Here is a 26,693-nt window from a genome sequence, read left to right as displayed (position 1 = left end):
CGTAGCCCGACCCAACCTCTTCGTTATGACAATATATCTGGGCCCCGAAGGAAACATTGCCCCGAGAAGTCCTGAAGGCATGCTCCGAAAGCTTGCGGCGGCCTCCTTTGTCGGGGATTCTTCGAGCGAGAGGAAGAAGCCGCGCGTAGAAGAGGCCAGAGAGCCTCTTCCCTCCGCCACGTAAAACGAGAACTATACATACTAAACAAAACAGGATGCTATTAGGTTTTTGTCGCGTTCCACGTACCACCAGGAGCCGTGGCGATTGGCCGGTAGCGAGCCGGCTCGATAATCCAGCTTTCCTCGCTCGATATCGGGCACCGCGTGTCACAATGTTACGATAGCCAGCAGCTTTTCAGACGGCTTTATCAACTGTCTAGGCGCCGAGAGCCTGAACGCTCGCGGAATCGACGATCGCGATCTCGATTCTGCTTTCTCGGGGTCTCCTCCGTGAGATCGGTATCGATCCCAACGAGAAGGATCCACGATCCGGACGAAATGGAAATGCTGCGAAAAACCCGCCGCTTTTGTATCGCTTTTTTCTGACATTCTCGCTCCCCTCTGTTTGAATATGTTAGCGTCGCGTAACACTCTGTTTTGCTAGGACACCAGCGATAGATTGAATTTAGAATTAGGCATTTAGAATAGCCACTGTCTCTGCACGACGTCAAATGTTTTAATTACTAAATTCAATGTCAAGTATGATTTTCACATTTCATTTATTCCGAGATGGGAGATAGAGAAACTGATCTAACTCTAATTTTTCTTATAGAATTTTTGAGGCTGTCAGGCAAGCATCCAAAGCGTTAATGAATGGAACGGATATTATTGTCTCCGACTGCATTGTCTAAAGAGAACGATTGAATTACACTCAGATAAATGAAATGTTCTAAAACAAAGGCGACCGATTAGTTTCATTTTTCTATGGAACCGATGTTCGAACCATAACCGGAATCGATAGTACAGTTGCAGAATAAAACCAGCCATACATTATTCGAGTTCATCGTAAGCGCTCCGGTCAGTTATTCAACGTTATTTTCCTAACAGGTAGAGAGCCCTCGGTTGCAACTAGACTGCGGACGTTCGTGCACTTAAGATATTACCATTATTACTATTATTTCGTAGGCTGGTGGCCGTGTAAGGGGGTCAGAGGTCCTACCATATATTACCTCCTCGGAGCGTTGCCTTAAACGGTCCGCGAATTTTTGTTTTCGCAGGCAAGGCGGCGTTATAGGTACGGTCACGAGGAGAAAGCGGCGAGAAGCGGGCGCTCGCGCGTGTGCAACTTTTTTCAGGTGTGTTCGCGAATCCGCGGTTCGCGTTTGCTTTCTACGAGTTCCCGGGGCTCGTCGGCAACGGCTGCGATCTAATCCTGAGATCGGCCCCGTCGACCAAGGGGGGAAATTGACTTCGTTAATGCGTTCGCTGGCCGCCGGTATTTACGAGGCCGTGATTTATCGCTGTTTTTCGCCGGCACGAGAGAGCCTGCACAGCCTCCGCACCGCTCCGTAACGCTCCGCGGTTGCTATCGCGGTGTTCTTCGGGGAAGAAATTGTTTTGCCGCCGGGAAATTGTACTCCCTGATAATGAGACTTCTGCGAACGAGCTCTCTTGTCGCTCACGAAAAACTGGGGTTATTGATTCCACCGGGTTTCGCAACGAATTTGTTTCTGGATCGCATCTCGACCTTTCGACGCGCAGTAGGCTGTTCGACGCTTGTACTTTTGTATTAAAAATCTGGCGTAGAAGTCAACGACAAGTAGGCCAAATGTCCAATGAATGAACAGAGATACCACAGTGAACGATAATTATTAGACAGCAGATCTTTACGCAAAATTAAGATTTTCTATCTGAATTGCAAGAAACTGTTGTTCAATAGGTTGAAAATAATATACACTATTTTTAAATTCTTCTAATATTTTTACTACTATATAAATTGCACTTACTCAATTTTTGTCATAAACGCTTAAAACCCGCTGTCTAATAATTATAGAAACAAACAAATTATATGTAGGACCGTTGAGCCACGGCAAAATACAAATTGTCGATCTTGCGATAACAATATTTTGAATATGTCGGATGTAGCTCGAACAATTTCTAAGTTAATTAGTAGTAGTGTCGAATAGGTTTCCAGATAAAAATGTCTTTGCTTCTTCAATAATATTGAACAGTCGAAAGTAATACATATATTCATATTCTAAAATCATTTAATCTTAACAGTGCGTTAAATTTCATTTCACACACACAAATCCCTAAAATGCTGGGTCAGTTACGAAGAAACAGAAGATCTCTTTAGACATCTGTGAACATTCAATTGACCACGTGCGTAGATGTCAACATGAAGAGAACATCATAAATGTTTGTAATCGTAAGTGTTCATTCAGAGCTCACCCTACGTTTGTATCAATCAGCACATTGCCGCGATAAATCCAGGCGCCGGTCTCGAACATACGCAAGATTTACGGAACCCGTCGATTTCACGGCTCGCAGAAATCATAAATGTTATTTTTCAGTCGTGTTATGCTGACTTTGATCGATGTAACGACGCGAATTTCGTATCCTGATTCATTTCTCCACGGACACTCTCGTTTCGAACGGCCGTGTGTAATATCGCTTTTTATGCATGTTTCAGTAAACGCAGATAAGAAATCAATGTTCGTAAATCTGGCGTTAATGGTTGGACTAGTCGACAGTTGGACTACGCGTATTCCGATTCACGATTTTGCTAGGGGACTTTTCTTTAATGCGATACATATTTCGTCGGAAATACCGTAATCCAAGATGTCGGCACGCTGATCATCAGCGCGGCAGCCATTTTATCGTGAGGACATAAATCAAGTTGCTTTTCTAATTAACCCTGGGGAGGTACCTGCTGATCCGAGAAACACGTGAGAAACGTTTCTATCCATATGCCGGAAATCGAAGAGAGGAACGTCTGTTAAGTAATATTTAAATTACAAATTAGGTAATTACGTGGCGGTTCCTATAAGTATTCGACTATTGACTGAAGCGTATATCAAAATTATCTATATATTGAAATTGATACACAGTGCGGTAAATCGTTATTAGGATACTTAAACAGTCTTGTGTTCTCGAGGATAATTTAATAGTGAATTGTTACTAGACATAAAAAGTTTAAATCATCCCGGCAGTTCAGGGTTAAAAAACATACATATTTCGCTGCGAAACAGTCGTACGCGAATGTGGATTTTAGAATCGCGATCTCCGCAAGGTTAACGAAAGTCTTCCAGCCGTCGAACGACCGTATCAACAATAACAGTTTCATCCTTCGACGTATTAATAAAAAAAGGACATTCCATCCTTTATCAGATCGCGCCACGCAGTTGCTATAACCTTTAGACGGCCATCGCGACTTCCAGTTCTATTGCTCTCGGTCCAAGGACAGGGAGCGTTGCACAAGGGAACCTGTTATCGGCAATACTCTCTATTTTTATGAGTCGGCAAACTCATGTATAGCTCGGTGGTTTTTTATACCGGGGAGGCGAAAACGATTCGTAAACAAGCACAAATTGAACGTTTCAAGGCTGCGGCAAATACTCATTCTTATATTAATATTCTCTTTGTGCATACATATAACAAGTTCTACTTGTTTGAACTAACAATTTTATTTCGGGATAGATTCGTTAGCTGTAAATGTCTTTTGGTGGTTTGCAAATGAACAAAAATATTCGGAATGGTCACGAATCAATTCGTGCACTTGATCGGAACTGTGTCGGTCGCGACCTTGCCAGACAGACGGAAGATACCCGCGAAATAGAGGCTTTTATTGCGAAGTGATCCCGCGTCTGGCGCGAAGGTCGTCCTGCGAGCTTATCCCGGCGTAGAATCTCGGAGAAACTCGCAGTTCGAAGGCCCGACGGGCCACGCAAGGCAATTCGTCGGCGTAAGTTCCGTGGGAGCCCTCGTCTTTCCTCCTTCGACGCTCGTTCCAACGATCCCTCGATCGGATCTATGGGGAGGTAGCCCGTTTGCTCGAGTTACGACCGCGCGTTAAACCGGTGGAAGCTTCTCCGCTGTCCATGGGCGGACTTACGACGGTCAAGGCACGGGGAACGGGATAAAAGCTCGCGAAATAAAGCATCGGCGACCCTCGCGGGGCGAGATCTCTCTTCCTCGAGTCGTTCGCGTGTCTTTTAACGGCGTAAAGGTCGCCGTGGCTTGCCGTTAATACGAATTTTAATCGCTCGGTCGTAAAGACAGATCGGCCGCATGGTTGCACACGCGCGCGCGTGCAAGAGACCCGAGAGAGACCGATTCGCATGGTTCGGCAATAAAGATGCTTTTATTAAATCTCGTCGGGGCTGCGATACGTCACCGGCCGCGCGTCTTATCGCGGATCATCCTCTCGGCTCCCCCGCCTTTGTTCCAGAGCCGCGCACTAAAAACCGACCACGATGGTTTACGATACGCATCGTTCCACTCGGCTCTCTTTATGGTGATCGTGACGACTCAAAGGACTGGCCCGATATATCCGTCCGGCCCGATAGCGAGGCGGATTTAGACGCGGACTGGCGATAGCTCGCCGAAACTCGGCTTGATGACGAACAGGGATGTTGCGTTCAGCCACCCTCTTCAATTTTTGCCACGATCACGCAGAAAATACGGTGAAGATTACTTAAATTGTATAGTAGAACCTCGCGCACAACGAGAGAGACACTACTGTACTAAAATTTGTACGGTACAATATTCACGATCCCGCTCCGATAGCTCTCTTTCATTTCGTCTATCTCAATTTCTTACTGAAAGAAACGCTACCGTGTTAGGCTAATTGTTCCAGTCAGCCATTTAAGGTCAGTTTCCTTTCAGGAACTTCAAAGATCTCAAAGAAATGGCTTCAACAATACGTAAACGGAAATTGATACGATTTGAATGGATCCACCTATGGCTGCCATAAAATTTTCAAATACGTCCACCGTGCAATCGAGATCGCTAAAAACATACGCATCGAATTTGCTCTCAAATTCTTCATTATACCCAAGCTGCATCGAGTGGTTTTTCAGGAATACGTTAGGAAAAACCGGATTCTGCTTCAGCAAAGAAATCATATTTTGAACGAGATAGATAAGTTCAAAAAAAGCGTACATTAGACCGTAAATTAAATTGTTGCGTTTACGATCCTAATTTATCGATTCTAAAAGTATCTCCGCTAGATGCGATAGAGGATAGAACCGCGATAAATACTTGCACATTAGAAATAGTTGACTGCGAATCATAAATTAGGTCCAATCTAGAATCCGAGCCAAATTGTTCTGCTTTCCCCTATATATTCGTGTTCGCAACAGAAAGTATAGGGAAAACTGCAAATATTAGTTTTATGATCTAATATCGCGAAACTTCTGATATGCAATCGAAACCGATCCGGTATTGACTTGCTGCGTTATCGTTCTCGCACCTACACGTCGATGTCGTAAACTTCTCAGAATAAATATTCACTGCTGAACTATTCCAATGCGGAAATACGACTTCATTCGATAGGTATCCAGAAAATAGATAGGTTTACTTCGCTTGTTAACAGTAAATGCAAACTTTGTTTCGACTCGTCGGAAAGTCAGCGATGTTGAAGAAGAAGTCTTCCACGCCCTCTTTATAGCGAAACTTGTTTGCTCATGGCACACCTTTATTTTTCCTGTACAAAATTTTGTTACAAAAAAGCGTTTCCCAAACAATATGTGTCTCTATCTCCAAAAATTAATTTTGTTGCTTGAACCGAACTTCGATGGGATTTGTTCAAGACCTCAAGAATTAATGCTTGTGACGAGCTTGGAATCTGCAGCAGAGTGATCAGTTCAGAGGAGTTGATTCGAATGAAGGGGAAAAAGTTGCCCTCTCTCCATGCACGACAGGGGTATAGCGTCCTAGAAGGGGAAGGTACATTGGGGAGACAATTATTTCTACGCGTTTCCTTCTCGATAAAGAAAAGCGGATGTAGCGAATAATCCGCATAAATCGATGGATGAGTGCATAGTGGATTTCGTCGAGCTGTAGATCGTCGAATCCGGATCCTCCGGCGCCACTCTAGTCGACAGCTCTCGTCACAGCTGTTTATAGTGATCGGGACTGAAAGGACTGGCCCGATATCGGTTCGGACGCGAGCGGTGCTCGTGCGGCGGATTTAGACGCGAGGAGGACTCTTTAATATCAAACTGGTTTTGTTTAATGACCCTGGCTGGCTGCGCTCGCGCTTCTTTTCGCCGAAGACCGTTACACGCGGTGCGTTCTCCGGCACCGGCCAACTGTAACACCGTGTATTGTAAAACGTGTGTCTCGGCTCCGCGGCTGTCCGCTTATCGCTTCGTCGAAATATTGCTTCATCCCGACAGCCCGGCTAGAAAGCTTTACACTCTGCCGACCGTCGACGTGACGCGCGCAGATATTTCACCGATAGAACCGTTATCGGCCGATCGCGTGGAACCGCGCGCGCGCTCGGCTTCATTAGATTCCTTTCTGCGCGTGTACCCTCGAAAAGTCGGAAATAATAAATAATAACCTACCGTGTTCTATTAAATTCATAACGCTTCGCCTACAGCCAGTCGAGGCTGCGCGATCTTCAACGCGAGATTACCCTGACCGCACATAAAGTATACCGGCGTTCTCGCGATATACAACTTATCTGAAAATATAATGGGTTAAAACGAGAAGTTATTTTCTTCATTAGGTATCCTATATTCTTTTTATGAGTACCGATGAATTTTAATAATTAAACATTACGGAAAGCCGTTCGATCGTGTCGCCTATCAGTTAAATAATACAGCTAGTTCAACATCACGATTTTATATTGTTTTAATAATAACATGTTCATTTTCATAGATATTTAAAAAATATGTATCACCATTTTCGTTGCTTCATCGTATCTATACTCACTTTGTGTGTTTGTTTTGATTTTTTGCAAGTGCGAAGTTTGTATAGAGTCAATTATGTTTTTTTTTTTATAAATGAATGTTATATTTGTGTTTTCATACCGATGTGTACACTTTCTTTAGGTATTCCAAAATGCTACCAAGTACAAATTTTTGCACTGGTATGGTATAATTAAAATTCGGCCGCTATCTGAATTATAAGTGATCATACATAACAAATCGACGTATTAAATGCTAATTGAGGTCGTAAATGGAAGTAATGGTTCAACATTGACTCTTCTATACTTTTGTATCCTACATAAAACTTCTTCTATTTAACTGACAATCGGAACATCCTACTAACACCATACTAAACCTCAATAAAACCGCTCCAAATCGACTTTCACACTGAATCAATCGTCTTAGGGATCATTCAGGATGTTAGAGGGATTAAGGTCTACGATGGCACGAGATTAGATCTCTCGAATAAATTAACAGCGATCAGCGTCCGGACTAGTCGCGTACGATTCGATTGAATCGTGCTTGATTCACGCTGGACAATCGGGGACAGTTTTACGGTCAAGCCGCGCGCGAAACGAGAAATCGCGAACGATCATTGGCGATCGTTCGCGGGGTGAAAGAAGTGGGTCGAAACGAACCCGGGCACGACGTATCGTTCGGAGGCCGAAAGCCGCGTGAAAACTGGCGTGACCAGGCGTGAATTATTAAGCGTTTCGAGTTCGCGCGTCGCGTGTTCATCTCCGCGAGCAAGATAAAGCGACAGCCGAGGAGGCGAGCGTATGTACGTGTACACCGGAAGGCTGCGGCCCGTCAGCGGGGGCCGATTAATCGGCCGCGGAACCAGTTTGTCGGAAATAAAATCTGCCAGTGGAATCGTGCTTGACCGTAGAACGTCAACGTGCCCGGCCTTCTCGTTTTAAAAGTCGTGCCCTGCAGGGGCGCGTCGACACCGGCCGAGAGAGACCGCTCTCTCTAATTGTAAGTGCAAGCGCACACCGTCACCGATTCTGCTCGAAAATCGGCCGAGATACGCTACTTACTGCTTCAAACCAGAGGTCATTGTTTCGAACGTGTCATTTTAAATGCACGCGTACACGTGCATTTAGTCACACGTGCATTAATACATCGTTATAAATGTTTTAAAAATTGCACGAATTAAAATAAGGATATATCAATGCACAGGTGAATTGTATTCATAAAGGTGAACGTAACACGTGCAGATAATAAACGTGTACACGTGTTATGCCGAGTGTGACTAAACGTCAATTTTATTCTGAAGAATTCCTGAATACAGGCTGCTTCCTTTTATCTCGAAAAATCGAAACATCGACCACTATGCGCCGCGGCGTACCTCGCAGCAATCATTGGGGCTTCCCTGATCGTCCACGCTGTTCACGAGTTCGATCGAAGGGGATTCTTCGTCTATCGGTGCAACTTTGAATCAGACAATTTTACGCAAGCCTTCTACAGACCGCGCAATGTTATATGTATATCGTCAACTTCATTGTGCAAATTTAATTTTGATTGCAGGCTGCTGAAGAGGATTTGTGACAAGTGGGAATCTATGCAGCCATCTTTAAATGCTTGCAAAATGTTTTTAACTTTGTGTCGATCCTCGCTTGTGAATAACAAAATGAATATTTGTATTACGTAAATATAGGTTTAAATTTGTCGATAAAGAGGTCAGGAACGTAGCAGGCTTGATAAAAAGAATTGTTCGAAAGCATACATTTCCTCGGCAATAAAGCGATCGTTTCACATAATGATGGTTCGTGGTAGTTTAACGATCAATTAGCAAGCTTTCGAAAAGAATTGAGCAAAAAGTGGAGGGTGTAATCGTTGCCTGAACGCATTAATTAGCAGCATACAATCGCGGAGCTCTTCATTTTTTTTTAATCCCTCCCCATTACATGTTACATTTTTACAAAGAGGAAGATGTTCCGATGGAAATGGCTCCTCGATGTCGTTTTGCCCGATAAGTTAACGATAGGGAAACCGAATTACCGTTCCGGTTTATCGACCTCATTGAACACGAATGATCGAGCGAGTCGAATGGCTGAGCAATAATTTTGCAATTGAAAAAATACGCTTCGACTGTTCGAGAAAGGGCGACTGTTACCTACTGCAATTAAAAATCTTGGAGAAGTTCATTTCAAATTTAATCTTTCGAAAGCTATCTCTTCCACGAAAATTAATTTCCGGTATTAAATATCCAAACATAATGCATCGGAATTCATGGTTGATCGTAACTGTAACAATATTATCAGCATCAGAAAATAACCGTCATTATATCGGCTCTCCTAGAAAGAACCGCTTCTGAGAAATATTTGGTTGACCCGCAGCTTCGTGCGGATGTTTGCTAAATTGCCATTTGATTGCTATTATTAGCGAAGATAGCTAACTTCCATAACCCATCGACGTCTCTATATTTAAAGTTAATTTTCGAGAATAATTTTTCGTGAAAGGTGTCTCGTAATTCAAGGCGCTCCCGTCGAATTGTTACAATTTCGTATTGAACCTGCACAGTTGCTTGAAAACGTTTCTCAAAAATCACTTGTTCTCGTTTGTTAAAAGACACGATCGTAATTAACACTAATCTCCGAGCTTTGATCTACGACTTTAAAGAAACGAATAGTGACAACTAAGGCCAGCGGGTTTCGAGAAAAGACGCAAGTGGTACATGTACAATTATGCAAACATTCTGGAATACTTGTACTTCACCAGCCCATTCTTGGCAAGTCGAGCACAGGAACCAATCTTAACCATTACACTCTAAGCAAACCTACACCTACAGTTTCTTTAGCGGCAACACCAGGTGAAATGGTTCACTTATAAATAGCTTTTAGGGCCTCCGTGCTTTATCGCTTTCCACCATTCTTTGCGACCCATTCATTTGATTGAATTCTTGGCTGTTATTAACTTTCTTCCATGGGTTAAATGTACACGTGTCGAATGAATTACTTAACGCCGAACGTTATTGCCCCCGACAGATTTATTCATGTGTGAATTACAACGGGAGTCAGTTAACACTTTTACTTCCGAATACCGACCCTACATAGTTCCGCACGAACCGAGTAATTTAGTTACTCAAATCGAAATTGGCATGTTAAAATACACCATTAGACTGCGGATTTCGTGCATTTCTGATGAAATGACGGGTTCTAATATTTTTAAAGTACATTTTGAAAGATCATCGAGATTGCGAAGATGCGTTTGAGGAGTTGTTCGACTCCTACTCAGAGTCACTGCTATAACCAGTATCCAATCAATTACTAAACATTTAAGTATTGTATGATAAAATGAAAAATATGATACAGAATGGAATTATTCTAGGTCGAAAGAAATGTTTAATTTTGTGAGTTAAAATTTTATAAAAAAAAATTAAACCGACTTCGAAAAAATCCACTAAAAAGTATGATATAATTTCCATTTAATTTATGTGAATACATACGAACTTAAATACAATACAATCCTTTCGGAGGCGGCGGAAAAATTAAAAATTTTCCAAATGACAGATGTTGCTGATTATGATTTCATTGGAATACGATGAACTTGGAAATCAGTAGGTGGGAAGAGAAGATACATTAATATGTGAAAGCATGTAGAAGAATTTAAGGATTTTCGCAATTTCCAATGTCGAAAATTTTCAATTTTTGCGCCGCCTCCGAAAAGATTGTATGGTATTTAAGTTCGTGTGTATTCACATAATTTAAATGGAGATTATTTCATACCTTTTAGTGCGTTTTCTCGGAGTCGGTTTAATTCTGTTTTATAAATTTTTTATTTCACACTTTTTGGTGGAACGAGCAGAATTTGTAGAACACCGTAGGATGGTTTTTCGGTCTTATTGGTTATTTTCGATAAAAACCGCAAAGAATGAAATATGCAAAATTTGTTTTTAAGGGACCAATCGGGAGACATACTCTACAATCTACAAGATGCGAAAGATTTCGTTCCGATTGGTCCATCCATCTCGGTGTAATCAGTGAACATACATAGAGAAAAAGCGAAAACAAGGCACATACAGATCGAATTGAGTAACCTCCTCCTTTTTCGAAGTCGGTTAAAAATAGCTCCGAGTTTAAAGGGTTAAGAAAATAAATGACGTGGCTAAGTGAGAGGATGCTCAGGAAATACTGAAATATTAGCAAAAGATTATACAATGGGAACAATATTAAGGAAGACACCGAGAAAGAGATAATAATTTGCGTGTGAGCGAGTATAAGAATGTCGTTTTAGCTGCTCGTTGTTCCTAGCATCGACGCCTTCGCGACCGGCGACGATCCGCTCGGATGCGTATCGAGAGGACGCGCGGGAGTAAGTAAATCGTGTGAGTAAAACGCGTCGCAGCACGGTGTCGGTGAACAATAGGTGGAACGGTCTGTAGGAAATTGTCCTTCGGAGCGAACGTTTCGTCATCATCCTCCGTACGTACGTGCCTTTCTATGTACGGAAACGTGATCGAGGCTCTGCGTGCGCGCGCCCGCGCTGATATTCACGAGAGCGGTTCGCAATGGTGCATTTCAAATGCTAAAATAAACGCTTACGCCGCGGGAACCCGTCGTCGGCCCTGTAAAAACGGACCGCGGGTAATCTTATAAGGCGTATCAGACACGGGAGTTACACGGGACTTTCGCGGTCTACGCGTTTTTGCATCTCTCCCGGGATCTTACAAAATCACGGGGCGCCGATATGAATTCGAGTCGGCGCGCGGCGCCGTTAATCATACGAAACTGGACCGCCCAGGTGAACCGAATCTTTCATTAGCGGGGAAATACGTTTTTCACGGGAGAACCCGCGCTGCCCGTCATGCTACATTGGCGAGAATTAATTGGCGATATTGCGCGAATACGAAATCGCGAGCCAACCGCGCTCCAGAACGTTACACCCTTCTTACAATTGAAGCTAATCTATGTGGCGCAATCGGTCCCCGGGAAAAGTTGACGAATGCGCTAAGTAGAACGGCATTTTTCAATTTATGGCTCGCGGCGGGAAAAACGATTCCCAGGAGATAATCATCGGTTCGCGGAAACATTTAAATCGTGTCAATTAACTCTCTAGTGAACGGTTCAGATGTATCCGTTTTCTCGTGTACATTTCTTTGAAGAATTCGTGGCTTTTCATACGCATGTAATGCGATCGTGGTTATACAAGTATTGTTATACTGTATTCTGCAAAATTGTTGCAAGTCGAGCAAATATTCACCGAGGAATTCCATGATAATTTATGGAACAGTGCAACACTAGAAATTCCATTCGAGAGTCTCACAGACTCCACCCTGCAGGGTTAAAATGAAAAATTCCAATTTTTCAGCAAGCTTATGAGTAGACCCCTGATTTGATGCATTTATAACAAAAATAGCTATGTACAACTTGAAGCAATGGACATATTAAAAAGATTTAAGGACATCAGTATGTTAGTTTCAACTTAATAATTTTTTAATTTTAATTTTTAATTGTGTCTTGCAATTAATGCAAACATTTATTAGCTGTGAATATTCAGTCCAAGAAGAAGATCATCATTGATTTCAAAGAAGTGGATTGGAAAGTATGTAAAGATTTTAGTGGATCTAGTTATGGTTGCCATAAAGTCTTCAGAAGCAACCGTCGTCCAGGATTAACGCAGAATGATCGAAGTCGTAAAAATCGGCAGGTTTATGAATGTGTAATTGCGAATCAACCGAGATTGATCGGTGGTTCCATCCTTAAAAGGCTACTCCAGATTTTCCAGGCGATCCAATAATTGGCCGTTCGTGGCCCTTTCGACCGGTTTACCGCGATCGCAATTTCGTCGGCCCGTCAGAAATGGCATGGCGCGCGGCCAGATCCAAGAGGCCGACAATTTCGCCACGCGTCTCCCGGAGGAAATTATCAGCGGACTGAAAGTCGAGTTCCCTGCGAGCGGACATTCTGATCGGACAAATGTAGATCGCGAGATTGCCAGCCGGCGCGAGCCTGTGTTCTCGATCGTCGGCTACCGCGAATTAATGTCTCACTCCTTTTCGCACAGCTGGACGTGGGTTTATCGGGCGGCCCACTTTGTGCGGCATGTCTCCGATATTATTAACTAGTTTCCCTCCATCTTTTGATATTCCCGTTCGCCGGCACCCGAAGAAATCATTTATCCCGCGGATTAACATTCGCGCGCACGAGATTTGCATAATTCTCGGGAAATTTTAACTCCGGCGCCCCGAAAGCGTAATATGTCTTGATCGGAGGCGAGATATGCAAAATTTGAACGGCGAAGGTGTTCCGTGGTGAATTGTGCCTTCACCCTTCAGCTCATCAAGGACTCGAAGGTACCGTTTCTATTCAAACGCTGCGGAAATCAAATATGCTTAAACCTTGGCAAACTTGATTCTATTTAAAGTACCACTATGTGCATTCATACCTTGATAATTGTAAGTCAGTATTTATGGGTATAATTCCAATATTGGGATGGTAATCTTCCTTTTTGCAACCGTTTAAATTATTTTTCTACCTATTTAGTTAGTTGAACTCCCTTTTTGACACAAAAGTATATGTATGTATAGAAAAATCGATTCAAAATTACGTAAAAGAAATTGGCGAAGAAATGCCGGTATTACATACTGTATTAAAACACAGTCAGATACGTTACGTAAAATACACAATTTTTTCGTAATTTCGGCTGTTTCTAAGCTATTTCACGAAATATGGTTCTCAACCCCTACATTCATAGTTGCCTTCATTCTTGCAACATGATTGGTAACAGATAGCAAACAAATGTGCGATAAATATACTCTTCCGAAAATTACTTTTCTCATCAGTTTTAATAAACTCTCCCATATATTTTATAAGTACTTCCAAAATGGATTACTTTGGAGTACGTAGCCAAGGATCATGGCCGAGAACGTCGTTATTCATGACAGATTAAAAACTGACCCATATTTAACACTAAACCTACCGTGCTCTAAAAATGGCTGGCATGTGTTGCCTTATAAAAATGACATCGCAGAATTTATATAAATTTTCTGTGATTTTTATTATAATATATGCTTCGATACAAAAATGTGTCTAATCGTTTCCAGTGAAAGCATCATTATAATTTCAATAATAATAACCTAGAAAACCAGAAACCTGCCATTTGACCGGCGATGGTAGGTTTAGTGTTGCGCGAAAATCATTTAACGAAGATCTCGAGCCTGAAAGTAGATCGTCTACGAGAAAAGCCAACAAAACTTTCGATTAACCTAAAACTACGTGGACAATAGAGCAGGGGGGAAAATGGCGTAGTTCATACAATAAGACGGTCACAATCGGTTCAAGTGGAGGATACTTGTCTGGTGGCATATAAAAGGTGTGTTATAGGTTAAAGAACGGTATGCATAACAAAAGATGTCGCGCATTCTGGAACGTCTCGGGACTAAAAGGACGTTCAATGGCATAAACGCCGGTATTCAGTGCGGGGAACATACCGTGGAGGTAGAGAGGAACGGTGGAAACGGTGATACTCTGCGGCCCATTTAAATAATTCGCGAAAGAAGGGGGGCGGCCGTACCGTGGAAAAATCGCAGGAGCCGTGGGGAAAGGATTCAGCCTCTGAAAGGCGCACACGGTCAGAGCGGAGATCTTATCCGAACCCGAACGCGGTGGGCATAAACAATCGTGTTGTACGGACTCACCACCAGTTGGCCTGCGCGCCGTTTTGCCACGCGACGAACAGCAACGGTACGAGGAAGAAGGTTGTCAGTACGGGCCGCATCTTCCTGTCGAATTCTTGATGGCTGGCTGAGCTTTTTCGTGGATCTTTCTTCTGCTCGAATCACGAAAACAAACTAAAGGACGAAAGGATGGTTTGTGTCCCCGGCTTCAGCCACGCATTCTTACGATAGTCGATATCGATCGAGGATTCGCATCGGCGGTTGATCCCGAGGCTGACAGATCGAGAATCGAACGTCGTTCGTGATGTCGAACCGATCGCTGTTACTTCTCGCACCCAGTCACCGCGGACGTTCTACCCTTGTTCCGTTTTCTGTTTCGACTTTCAACCTGTGCAGAGATTGTTTACATGTTTTACCGCGGCGGGCTTGTATCACTGGGCCTCGTGAGGCGGCACACGAAACGAGAGAATCAGTTCGGTCTTGTGTCCCGGATGCGAAGCACTTGATTCGCTACACGAAAGCGTAGCTGGGACGTGAACCGCGCTTTTCGAACGAAAGCGAGGTACGCGACGCGATCGAGCAAGAAATGGAAACGATCCGATCGTGATCACCGAAGAACACGGAAAGGATCGCTTGTGAATACGTTGTTGTTCTCGATAGGAGAGATTGTAACCCGCAGGAATGGAAGAAAACTTTCGTCTCGATAGAGGCGAAGCCGACACGAACGAGATGACACTCCGTGAACGCTCGCGTACGTACTGTGGCCGGTAGTCACGAGGAAAAGGGCAACGGGGCTCTCTCGGTGGGCGGAGCTTTCGGTCACTCGCGTGCACGCGATTGGTGGTGTCGTCCAACAGCCACCGAGGCTCCACTCGCGTTAATTAAGCATTTCGGCACACCGTCCCGTTGCCGACATTCGCGCGTCTCCTCGCTCGCTCGCGATTCGTTCGCCAACCACATTTGTTTCCGCGAGTTTCGCGAGAAACTCCGGAAAGAGAGAACGGCCAACCGACCTCCCAATACGAAAGTTTAATCGTGGGACCATCGGCCAACCGATTTTTCACGTTCAGGGGAGACTAACCCTCCAGCAAGAAACTCGACGGAGATTCGATCCTCGAAAATCGATTTCTTTTATTGCGATTATCGAAGCACAACCCCCCTACCATCCCGCCGTACCCCGCCATGTTAGAAGTGGACAATGTCGGACAACGGTCGGATGTGCCGATTTGTTTCTCTGTAACACGATCGTTTTCGAACGGGAAAGACATCCGCAAAACAATCGACTGAAATCGAGATCGCTATTGCGGTATCTTGTGTCGTCTGTCTATTGTTAGTAGCCACATCATAGCTTGTAATGGAGAGCGTTGACTAAACTAACGTTTTTGTTACATGACACGTCCTTAACCTTTCTTCTCGCTGTATATTCGTCTAGCGAAATAATATTTTCTTGAACAGATTCATTGATTTTTAAGGTTATTTCAAGATCGTATGTAAATTCAAATTACGTTTTACGTTCAAGATGTATTCCCGTTCGAACGGTACATTTTCTTCCTGGTCGTATACGGTTCTATAGTATCGTAAATTGTTTCAGTAAGCATCGTAAGAATAAATACGTTAAAGTGTCCTCTTAAATCGGTATGTATTGTATATACATATACGATATACTGTTCCCGAAGAGTGCTCTTATAATACGTGGAGTTTTAAGTGGAGTGTGTAGTCACTCGATCGACGGAGAAATGTGTAATTTGCGAAACGCGTTTATTGCGGTTTCCCCTGGAATGCAGCAAAATGGAAAAATCGTGTTCACCATAGGAGGTAAGATATTTATTGCTCTACAAAAAAACAATTCACAGATGATAAATGTTATTATGCAATCGAACCGATGAAATGTGGTTCTAACTATAACAAAAATGAAATCTTGATTTCATTGGGATTTCTTGATTTCATTTTCAATCCAACAACTTTTCATTGGGCGCCGTGAGTTATTCAAAATATTTTATATCAATAATTTTCTTGCATTTCGTTGAACATCTGCTCGTTGGTCATAATTAAACAGTTTATTTTAGCTCGCATAAATACAAAGTTATGAATATGTAAATATATACAATAGCATGCTTTGAAATATAATTAGAATTTTTCTGAAATCAAAATTTGTTTCAAGTTTTTTCTGTATTTGTTCGTCTTCGGTTTGAAAAATTCAGGAAACGTTAGAGAACGATGTTCCCTCTAGCGGAGAATCATTATACTATCATCCATAGTGGAACGTTTACTCTATTGGTTAATAATTTGGAATCTTTTAATATTTCATATTTTTTGTAATTTTTTTACCGCTGAGAACAATTTTATGTTATAAGACTTACATCATAACAAAAAATTAAGAATTTTAACAAATGATGACATTCCAACAAAAATGTTCAGTTAGTTATTGATCATTTGTTGTCAATGTAAATTTATGTTTATTTTTATAATTGTCGACCACAGACATGATATAGGAGTAGACCAGTCACCTTATGGGATTTCGTGTCGCACGATCTGAAATACCGACATCGCGAAAATCAGTGATTTTCTAGCGTCCTCTATCCACATAGAGCAGCCGAATGATAAACTAGATCACAGCGTATACAACCACGGACTTAAGTCACAAACTTAAGTTAAGTCAGTACAGACACAGTATCACAGACGAGATATAGGAGTAGAGTAGATCAATTCGCCATATGGGGTTTCGTGTCTCACGATCTGAAATACCGACATCGTTAAGAATAACTCGATTTCTTATGCCCTCTATGCTGACGAACGATAAATATTGGAACTAGATCCACGAAAATTTAAATCGCGGATTTAAGCATATTAGCAAGAACCGAATATGTATTATTCATTTGTATTACGGGTTCGTCTGTGCTACAGCAGAAGTTGGTATGTATCACACAAATCATATTATCGATTTCACGAAGTAAAATGATAAAATGGCATTAAAAACTATGTTAGAGTTGTCAAGGTTAAATTTATTAAGAGTAATACGATTTCATTGTAACAAAAGTTGTATCCTGTAACTTATAAATATTTAGTATTACAATCATTTAAAAGACAAAAGAACGCATACAGGATAAGGATTATAAACATATATATCTCGCTATGTTTAACAAATTGAATTTTATTTTCTGTTGAAACAAGGAGAACTATTTTTCTTACGCGTATTCATTGAGTTTGCCAGGTACTGCAGTCGCTCAATTTGCATGGTAATAGAATTGTAATATAAAATATTCGATACTAAAATTAGATAAATATACAAGGCACATGCACCTGTTACGTGTGATTACATCACATGGGCTTAATTAACTTGGTATGTTTAGCATGTATGACAATTGGCCAGGGGTTCTGAATTGTACATAACAATTACAACTCCTGATCTGTAGGCATTAGCATATGTACCAAATTAGAGACACAGTTTTGGTGGGAATTAAACAATCTACAAGGTCATACACTTGTGTATTCTGTTTGGCGTTGCGAGGGATTGTGATATAAGCCAGCCATAGCTTCCTGTAAGGCCCTTAAACACGCGACATGTGCCTTGAATCCTCCTGCCCTTTCAGCAGAGGATTCTACTCGAACATGAGCGACATAGCCACGTGCCTGTAGTTCTCTCCAGCCAGGTGGAGTAGGGCCCTCTGTAGGTTGCCGAATGGGAGTATAAGAATATAACGGTCCTTCATCGATCTTTGGCACAGACATATAATTCTGACTTCCTTGGTTGCTAAATTTGATTCCTGTACTAAACTGAGTAACCTTAGGAGCTGTTGTTTTCGATTCTTTCTTGGTCGCTTGAATAGCAGAAGCAAACGTTTCCACAATATTCTTCGCATTTCCTTCAGAGAACGTGAGCTCATCTATCAATGCTTCCTTCTCACGAATCTTTTTCTTCTTAGCTTCCATTTCTTGTTTCACCAATTCCATCCGTTTCTCCTCTTCCTTCTGCCTCTCTAGCTCTATCATCTCTTCCAATTCATACTCGTGCCTACCAATTTTGGTCTTGCTCTTTGTGATCTGGTCTTTATTGTCCTTCTTATACTGTTCTATCTTTTTATGCGTTTCCAGGACATCAATATTATTCGCTAAATTATATATTATGGTTTCAACATCCTCCAAGTAGTCATTGTATTCGCGTAACGTCGCAAAGTCATCTTCTCTCTTGTTGAAATCCCGTAGTACCCTCTTCCTTATGTTCACCTCTTTCTCAACCATTGCATCTTCGAACAACTGCACACGGAAGTTTGCTCTCCGCAAAGGAATTTTGCAATCTGGACACGATCCGGAACCTTGGGAGAATTAACAATACATGTTAGGCTGCTAAATCGATATCATACATTTTACTACATAGAATCAATATACTAACCTTTAAGGAACAACAAATCAACGCAACTTTCACATAACGTGTGTCCGCATACGTTCACCATCATCTTCAGGGATGGGTTCCTGTATTTGGTGGTTTTGCATCGTGGACAAGCTTGGTCGTCCATTTTCGTAAGATAATCGAAAACAATTCCGAATAGAACAATTCAGTGCTCTCTTTCGCAGACCGACTGACCGGTTGACAGATCGAGAAAGCTCACATCACGACACGTGACACGATCTCAAAGCGAGTTCTAATTAACGAAACAATCCCACAATATCGAATAGCCACAGAGCAGCTCAAGCATCCCGTTCTGTTCACGCACGAAAACTTTCAATAATATCGCCGTGCGTCGACATAACCTCCAATGACGAATCTCACGCCATCACCGAGTCACCTGAATCTGAACCGAATCTCGAACGCGATCGATACCGTGTATCGATAACATCGCGATTGTTTACGACCGCGATATAAACAGCGATATCTGCGGGACACACGATATACGATAATATTTGCGCAGATTAAACTTCCCGCCAATAATTGGCGACAATTGCCACCGACGCTGGCCGGCACTTTGTCACGGCCGGGGTTGATCGTAACGTAAGATTATCGATAAACGAACGACCGGCGCGGCGCGCGGTTAACGAAGGGAGAACGGATTCTCGTTCGAACAATAAAAATCGCATTAGTTATTCAAATTTCATATTCGTATCCGGAATTATTGCGGAATCCGCGCGGCCCGCACTTTGCTTTTATTTCTCGCTTTTAACGTCCGCCACGCGGACACGTAAACGCATTAAAAGATAAACTCGTTCGGAGTACGTGAGCCGCATGTTTACCGTTGGGAATCCGCGTCTTTTTCCGCATTTCAGTTTCTCCTTTCTTTTCTTTTTTATTTTAATGTTACGATCATCGCGCGTCGTTACGTGATTATCGAGGCGGGAAAGCGGGCTGAAAGGAAGATGAGAGTCCCGGTGAAAAGGAGCCCGCGTACGGAACTCTCTGGAGAGAAAGGATAGTGAGAGAAAGAGAGAAATGTGGAAAACGCGCGCGTTTGTGAGAGACGGAGAGAGACAGACTAGTACACGTCTGTCACGCGTTTCACCTTCAACGATTTAGGGCATCGATCTTCCCTTTCAAATCCATCGCGTGGATTATACATAAAAAGAAAAAGAACGGGTGGAGAGGGGAGAAAGAAGCCGGCAAGAAAGAGACACACAATGCATGTTCATTACGGCCGAAAGAACAAAGGGCCACGGTATGCTTTGGCGGCTCGCAAGACTGCGTCCCTGTTTTCTTGCCGCGTCGCGATGCCCACGGACACCCGTTATTCAACCCGTCACCGTAAGACCGGCACGAGAGCTCTGTGAAAAATGCGCGACGACCTTTCCTTGAGCAAAGGAAGGCACCCTAAGCTCGGCCGTACACCCCCGCCGCCACGTCGAGCCATACCGAATTTCCGAGATTAGCCGGAATCTTGTACCGTAAGAGATTTCCTAAAGTGAACATCTTATTACGGTGTTTTCCTCCATCCATGGGGAGCTCGCCCCCGAGAATACCGTCTCTCCGTTGATCCCCGCGATTCTCTACAAATTTAAATACACCGTATCCGAGCCGGTCTCGAATTTCATTTGAACGACCCGGCCCGTGGCCGAAAAGCCTGAGTGCTTTAGCGGTTTAAACAATCTTTTCCAAAAGAAATGCCATGCCATTTTCCCGACCGAAATTCGAGGATTTTCTGCTTCTCCCATTCCTCGTTGCTCATAATTATGTGGCTGGAAGCGAACTACATTGGAAAACGAACTCTGTGAACTCTGGAAATGAAGGGCGGCGTCAAATGAACCTTTTGCGAATGCTACAGTCAGTTGTGTTCGTAACTGAAACACACGGACTCGCAGAAATATATGTTGGTTGAATATGAAATGTATGAGACTTGGAAAATGAATTTTACGAATTCTGGAAAGCAAACGATCCCAAAAAAACGTGACCGTTGAAATGAAAATTATGAAGGGAATTTATAAAAGCAAATGTGTTGCTGGAAAGTGAAACGTACGAGATCTGGGAAATGAGCTGTGCTAGTAAATGAATTTTACAAATTCTGAGAAGCAAATGATGCGGGAGAACCATGATGGCCGGTATTAAATAAACCTTTCACGAGTGCTAGCAATCTAGTTGCGTTGATGACTAGAACCTACGAATTATAAACATAAATTTCGTTAGAAAACACACTATATGATTTTCGGAAAATTTACTGTGCTAGTAAACGAATTTTATGAATCCTGAAAACCAAATGATTCAGGGGATCACGGCAAAGGAGATGAGGTTCATGAAAGCTGGTGTTAAATGAGTCTTTCACGAATGCTAGCAAGCCAATTGTGTTGATGGCTGAACCCTACGAATTCATAAAAGCAAAGTTTGCTGGAACATGAAATATACGAGATCTGGAAAATGCACTGTGTCAGTAAACGAATTTTATGAATTCCGAGAAGCGAATGATGCCAGAGGATGGATCCGACGAATCCCAGAAAAGAATTGGGCTAGAAAATGAGCCTTATGGCTGCGAATATCGGAAACTAGCTTAATTTCGACCTAGATTGACCTTAATATATAATTAATTGATATCGACCGCGAGGAAATGCCATTGTGGTCCAATTTAGACGCCCCGACCAAAATCATCATCCCCTGAATATTACGTTGTCATTCGTGAACCATTAGTTTCCCAAAAACAATTACTCGGTTCGCGTGATCCCTTATCCGCGTCTGATAAAAAAAGGCTCAAGCGGTATAATTGAATGTTATATTAAGTCGGCGGACGTCGGGAAAAAGGGAGTCGAGAATCGTACCAAAAAGACGATTGGCTAAATCGCTTCCGGTAAAATTCTGTCGCTCGCCGACCCGGCACAAGGGTTTTAAGTCTTTCGGTGGCCGGGAAAAGTGGGCATCGTTGACCATTAAATCCGTTTTAAACCAGGCATTTGGGCTGGTAAACAGACTCTGAAGAAATTCAGCGGTCAAAACACTCGTGGTAAAAGTATCTATTTTTCTTTCGCGGGCTGTCCCTCTCTCTCCCTGATCTGGGTGAGAACGGGTTCTCCGTCTCTGTTTCGCGCGCATAGACCGCGATCGTGGCGATAAGCCCGATTTAGCGGTTACAAGGCGAACGACGCGAAAGAGCGGCTTCGGGCTGCATTGATATTTGTAACGGCGTTACGTGTTGGTGCGTGGCACGTGTGTGCAACAATGACGTAGACAACAACGTCGACGTCGACGGCGAAGGCAACGACGACGACGACGAGGACGAGGAGGATGACGAGGAGGATGACGACGAGAAGGATCGGGCCAGCGTGGAATTCGATTCTGGACTAGGGGATGCTGCACGGCCGCGCGACACGAGTGTGCGTGCAAGTAATATAGAAGCAAAAGGGATACACGCTTGCGCCGGACGGTGTCTACCCCATCTTCCCGTTGACTTCGGGAGAGGGAAAAGCGGGGCGTGTGCAAGGACAGATGGCAGGGCGTCTCTCCCGGGCCGTGTCGCATGCACTATCAGTTTCGCTCGGATGTTCGTAACACGAGTTTTATCGCGCTGCTCGACGACGGTCGCGCTCGTCAAAGGCAGACTCGAGGATAGGCCAGCGGGCTCCGTCGCCTCCGTCGTTTCTCGTTGTCGTGCACGTCCCTCGAATCGCGGAAATTAGATCACCGTCGAACCAACGAACGAATGAACGTTTCGCCGTCTCGAATTGGTTAGGCGAGCAAAGGATCGCCGTCGGGGGCTTCGAACGATGAGATCGCTGATCGTTCGATTTGCATAATAGAACGGTTAAGAAGAAGAAGAAGAAGAAGAAGAAGAAGAAGAGGAGAGGATAGACGAGTTCGGATTTTTCCACGATTTTCTCTCGTTCTCTCTCTCTACCCTTTTTCTTTCTCTCTGTTTCTCCGACGATACTTTGTTCCTCGGTTTCTCGTCCTTTTTTTCTCTCTGGCTGGTCGGTTTGCCATCTCGTGCTTTTCTTTTTCTCGCGCTTTGTTTCGTAAGAGGAGATCCGATCGAATGGGAACGCGTTCGTGTCGTCTGGTGAATTAACCAGTAAGAAAGACGGGGTTGCAAACGCGCGTTTCCAGCGGGAAGATGAGAAGAGCGTGTTGTGGGACGGATCACCGAGGCGGAGAAGAATCGTGGACGATTTCTATGCATACCAGCACGTAAATCAACCCCGAAACCAACGGAACATAATGGCGACATCGAGCGAAAAACCCAAGGAAAATCGGATGCTATCGATTCGCCCGATAGTTTCGCCCTGCGATTTTAATTCCGCGCCTCTGTGCCGGGACCCGATATAGAAAAACCATCTCTTTCTCCCACCCTCCTCTTTTCCGCCTTTTTCTCTCTGGCGTTCTCGCTCTCTCTCTCTCTCTCTGTCCCTCTGCCCGGCTTCTGGATTATTGCGCCATGCCAGGAGAAGATTAACAAACCGCGGGGAAGGGATAATTCGCAAACAACCGACGAGTGAAAGTCGTGCGAAGGACCGACGACGCGAAAATCCTCATTGTCGTGGGAAAGCCACCGGTGCGGGAGGGTGAGACGGTGTTGTGCGTTCTTCGAAAACCCGCGACCCTACACACGCACAAAATAAGAAATTCAAACAGGATATACGGCATACGTACACGCCTCTACGTGTAAACATATATATCGAAACGACATCGTGGATCGACTATGAGAAAGAGAAACAAAAAATGAAGGGTGTACTCTTTACCCTGTGCCTATTGTTTTCGGGTAAGTGGAAATTACTGCCACATGTGTCGCGATATCCGATCCGCGAGCCCGTGATTGTTCTTTGTCGGAGTTAACCGGAACCGAAGAAATTGATTACATTGTTACGCGTTTTTCAACCGATGCTCGTGGAAAATCGAAGGGATGTCGTTCACAAGATCCACTCGAATCGCCCGCCGATCCCCTATTGAAATCCGACCGGTGACGTACTTACATCGACGCGTCTCGGTCCTTTGTCGTTCGCACGGAGCAACGAAAGAGAACTTCACTGAGTGAACGGTGTCGTCGTCGTTCGTTTAAAAATTTCACGGAGTCTCGGCAAGAATGCGGGCTTAATCGCGGGATGATCACACACACAGGAAGCTTCTCCTTTCGCGTCGCACAGCGAGCGCAATAACGGAAGAAAACGCCAGCTCGCGAGACGGAGAGATTCTTCTGCCGCGAAACAAACGGTGAACCATCGTAATGATAAGATCAAGAGCCGCGGCGACGTGAACGCGACGCGACGAGACGCGACTTCCAGTCCGCCCTTATTCAATGATTCGCCCCGGAACGAATACAAAGGTCTCCTCCTCTGGAGTCGGTACGGGCTGGCACGCGGTGTCGGGGACGATAAAAATTCCGCGGACATTTATTATAACAACGCGCGCGCGTTTCGTTCCGCGGCGTTGCACAAAGGAACGAGAGAGCGGAGAAAGCGTCGACGGGCCGGCGGCGCGATATACCGGCCACCCTCGCGCGTTTCCCGCGACGCTCTGTCACGTATTACGAGATAAAGTAGTTTCTGAAACTGCGTCCGGAGAAACTTCACCACCTACTTTAATACTTCATGAGGGAGCACGCGGCGGTAAGAAGGTCCATGTCCGAGCGAAAGGGAGATATATCGTGGCTTTTACCCCCGGCACGGCGCGTCGGGACACGTTAAAATGATTTCTCGCCCCGGTTCCGGCCGTACATCGCGAACCCCACGGCAAGACTTTCTCTCTTGCCACACCAACCCCTATCTCTCTTTCTCTCTCTCTCTCTCGTTCCCTGCCGGTAAACACGAGGAGTTAACGAAATTCCGATAACGAACGGCACAACGTGGTGAACATTTCTCTTCCCGTTCCTCCAAACAGCGCGCCGCGTCCGCCTGGGCGACGGGAAATAGCTTCTCGGGTCAAAGAACAATCCGCGCCGCAATCCGACAGCCAAAAGGAAAGTCGAGGCTCAATGATTTTCGACCGTGGCGTTGCACCAAATCCTACCAGTTGATGAGCAGCAAGAAATATTCGCACAGGCTGGTTTCGTTCATCCTGCCTCTGCTCTGATCACTTGTGGTTCAACAGCTTCGTCTCAGAACCACCATTTTACTTTACTTCTATCGGAGGTTCCTTTACTTTGCAATTCTGTTTACTTGTACCGAGGATCTGGAAAGCTACAGAATTTTTCAATAGGTTCTGTTTAAAATATGGACCGTAGACAATTTTCGAAGAACTTCCTCGAGTCGTGTTCCGATGAGAACGGATAAAGAAAAGCTTTTGAGAGCGAAAGGTTTACTAGACCAGATACTTTGTTGATCAATGTTAAACATGTTTTGTATTTTCGTATTGTGTAATAGTTGTGTGTCATCTATGGTTGTAAACGAGGCATCCGATTAAATCCGGTAACGTTGTTCAGTAACATTATACAGGGCTTTTTAAAATATAATTTATTGTTAAAGGGCTGATGCAAGCAACGTGTGTACGTTGTTTAACATCCTGTTCAACATGCTTCGGTTACAACCATAGATTATACATAACCATTCCAACTGCAACAATATTCAATAATTACTAAAGTCACTGTAGAAAAGCTTGCCTGTGTGTCTCTCTCATCGAACCACTTTTAATAAGTAGTCTAAAATACCTTGTTTTCGTGGAACTTTTATTACGTAGCCATAAAATACTTCATCCACGGGAACGTTTTCGAAGAAGTTCCTCTATAAAAATTCCACATCACCTGATATTTTCTCCAACGAAACAGGTCGAACAGAATCTTCCTAAATATAAAAGATAACTATTTATTTCAATATCTGACTTGTACAGCTCTGGATTATATAGCTTTTTGACGGCGTATGATACATATAACTTTATATCACTGATCTCTTTTTGTTTTCTGTTATTTTCTTCCATTTTATGTTACTTCTTCGATCCCGCTCAAAACTCGATTTCAATTTTCATTGTTCTGCTGATACAATCTCGTTCCGATGCATTTTTGTTTTCGCGCAAAAAATAATAAAAATATCATGGCGGATAGGATAAACGAACCTACTCTGTACACAGTCGAATGATTACAAAAAATGCTTTTCCAACCTTTGTGCATCGTCCGTATCAATTAAATCCGAAACGAAAATTCAACCTGTAACAGCGTTTTAAGCAGCGATTCTATTTGCTTGCAATTTATTGACTAACCGTACAAGTTATTTAAAGCATGTAGCTTTAAAAAGATACTTTTACGGCCATCTCTCTCTCTCCAGATAATCTCGAAATGTCCTTTCATAAATAAATATCACGCATAGCAGGCACAGCAGGATTAACCTTATACATACTCGGAACATTTCAATTTTATTATTATTCCGCCTTTTGAACGAAAAAGATGTATGTGGAAAACATTGCATACGCATAAAACGCACAGTATATAGTATAATACAACATAAAACAATGCAGAATTGGCTCGTAACGTAAATAGGTTTCGCTGTGTTCGATATATTCCATTATTAAAACACGAGATCTTTGCCAAATAAAGTGGTTCTGTTATTGAAAAGACTGAAATTGTTTCTGGTTGATTACAATTGTTCAATGAGTCCACAATCAAACTCGTGGAATTGTAACTTACGCTACAATCTGACAATGTATAGAACATTTCCAATTTGGTGGTACGGCCGGAGGGGATGATTTTACAGAGAGTTATAAATGTTCACACAAGGCTTCGGTTTTCTGAAAATCGACTTTAACCCTCCAGGGATCCAGTTGTGGATTTTTTTAAATGATCAGCATTGTAGATGTTTTCATTAAT

The 26,693-nt window shown here is 43.4% G+C and overlaps 3 protein-coding genes across 3 annotated transcripts in view; 1 reads left to right on the top strand and 2 right to left on the bottom strand.

Annotated features, from left to right (window-relative positions):
* The window catches only part of LOC143211794 (protein Wnt-4), a 123,479-nt gene extending 108,205 nt beyond the window's left edge, over window positions 1-15,274 (bottom strand). The window contains exon 1 of the mRNA XM_076429780.1: window positions 14,521-15,274. Within this exon, the coding sequence (XP_076285895.1) occupies window positions 14,521-14,600 (80 nt within the window). The 5' untranslated portion in view covers window positions 14,601-15,274. The remainder of the gene's footprint in view (window positions 1-14,520) is intronic.
* A 2,206-nt stretch (window positions 15,275-17,480) lies between these two features.
* On the bottom strand, window positions 17,481-19,381 carry Mat1 (CDK-activating kinase assembly factor). Its single transcript, XM_076429784.1, has 2 exons — window positions 18,890-19,381; window positions 17,481-18,812 (listed from the first exon to the last, which is right to left on the bottom strand). Exons 1-2 carry the CDS (start codon window positions 19,011-19,013, stop codon window positions 17,974-17,976), a joined length of 963 nt encoding a protein of 320 aa, XP_076285899.1. The 5' UTR covers window positions 19,014-19,381; the 3' UTR covers window positions 17,481-17,973.
* Window positions 19,382-22,222: 2,841 nt separating this feature from the next.
* Window positions 22,223-26,693, top strand: part of LOC143211797 (neurotrimin) — a 199,275-nt gene continuing 194,804 nt past the window's right edge. The window contains exon 1 of the mRNA XM_076429785.1: window positions 22,223-23,663. Within this exon, the coding sequence (XP_076285900.1) occupies window positions 23,624-23,663 (40 nt within the window). The 5' untranslated portion in view covers window positions 22,223-23,623. The remainder of the gene's footprint in view (window positions 23,664-26,693) is intronic.

The sequence above is a fragment of the Lasioglossum baleicum genome, chromosome 9 (assembly GCF_051020765.1).
Source record: "Lasioglossum baleicum chromosome 9, iyLasBale1, whole genome shotgun sequence".
NCBI classification, from domain to species: Eukaryota; Metazoa; Arthropoda; class Insecta; order Hymenoptera; family Halictidae; genus Lasioglossum; species Lasioglossum baleicum.
The sequence above is the reverse complement of the archived record's forward strand: the minus strand, read 5'-3'. Positions and strand labels throughout refer to the sequence as shown.

Excerpts from the sequence above, each read along its gene's own strand:
- Mat1 (XM_076429784.1), bottom strand. The coding sequence starts at position 19,013 with ATGGACGACCAAGCTTGTCCACGATGCAAAACCACCAAATACAGGAAC. Across the intron at positions 18,813-18,889 it reads TGATTTGTTGTTCCTTAAAG|GTTCCGGATCGTGTCCAGAT; the intron begins GTTAGTATATTG and ends AATTCTCCCAAG.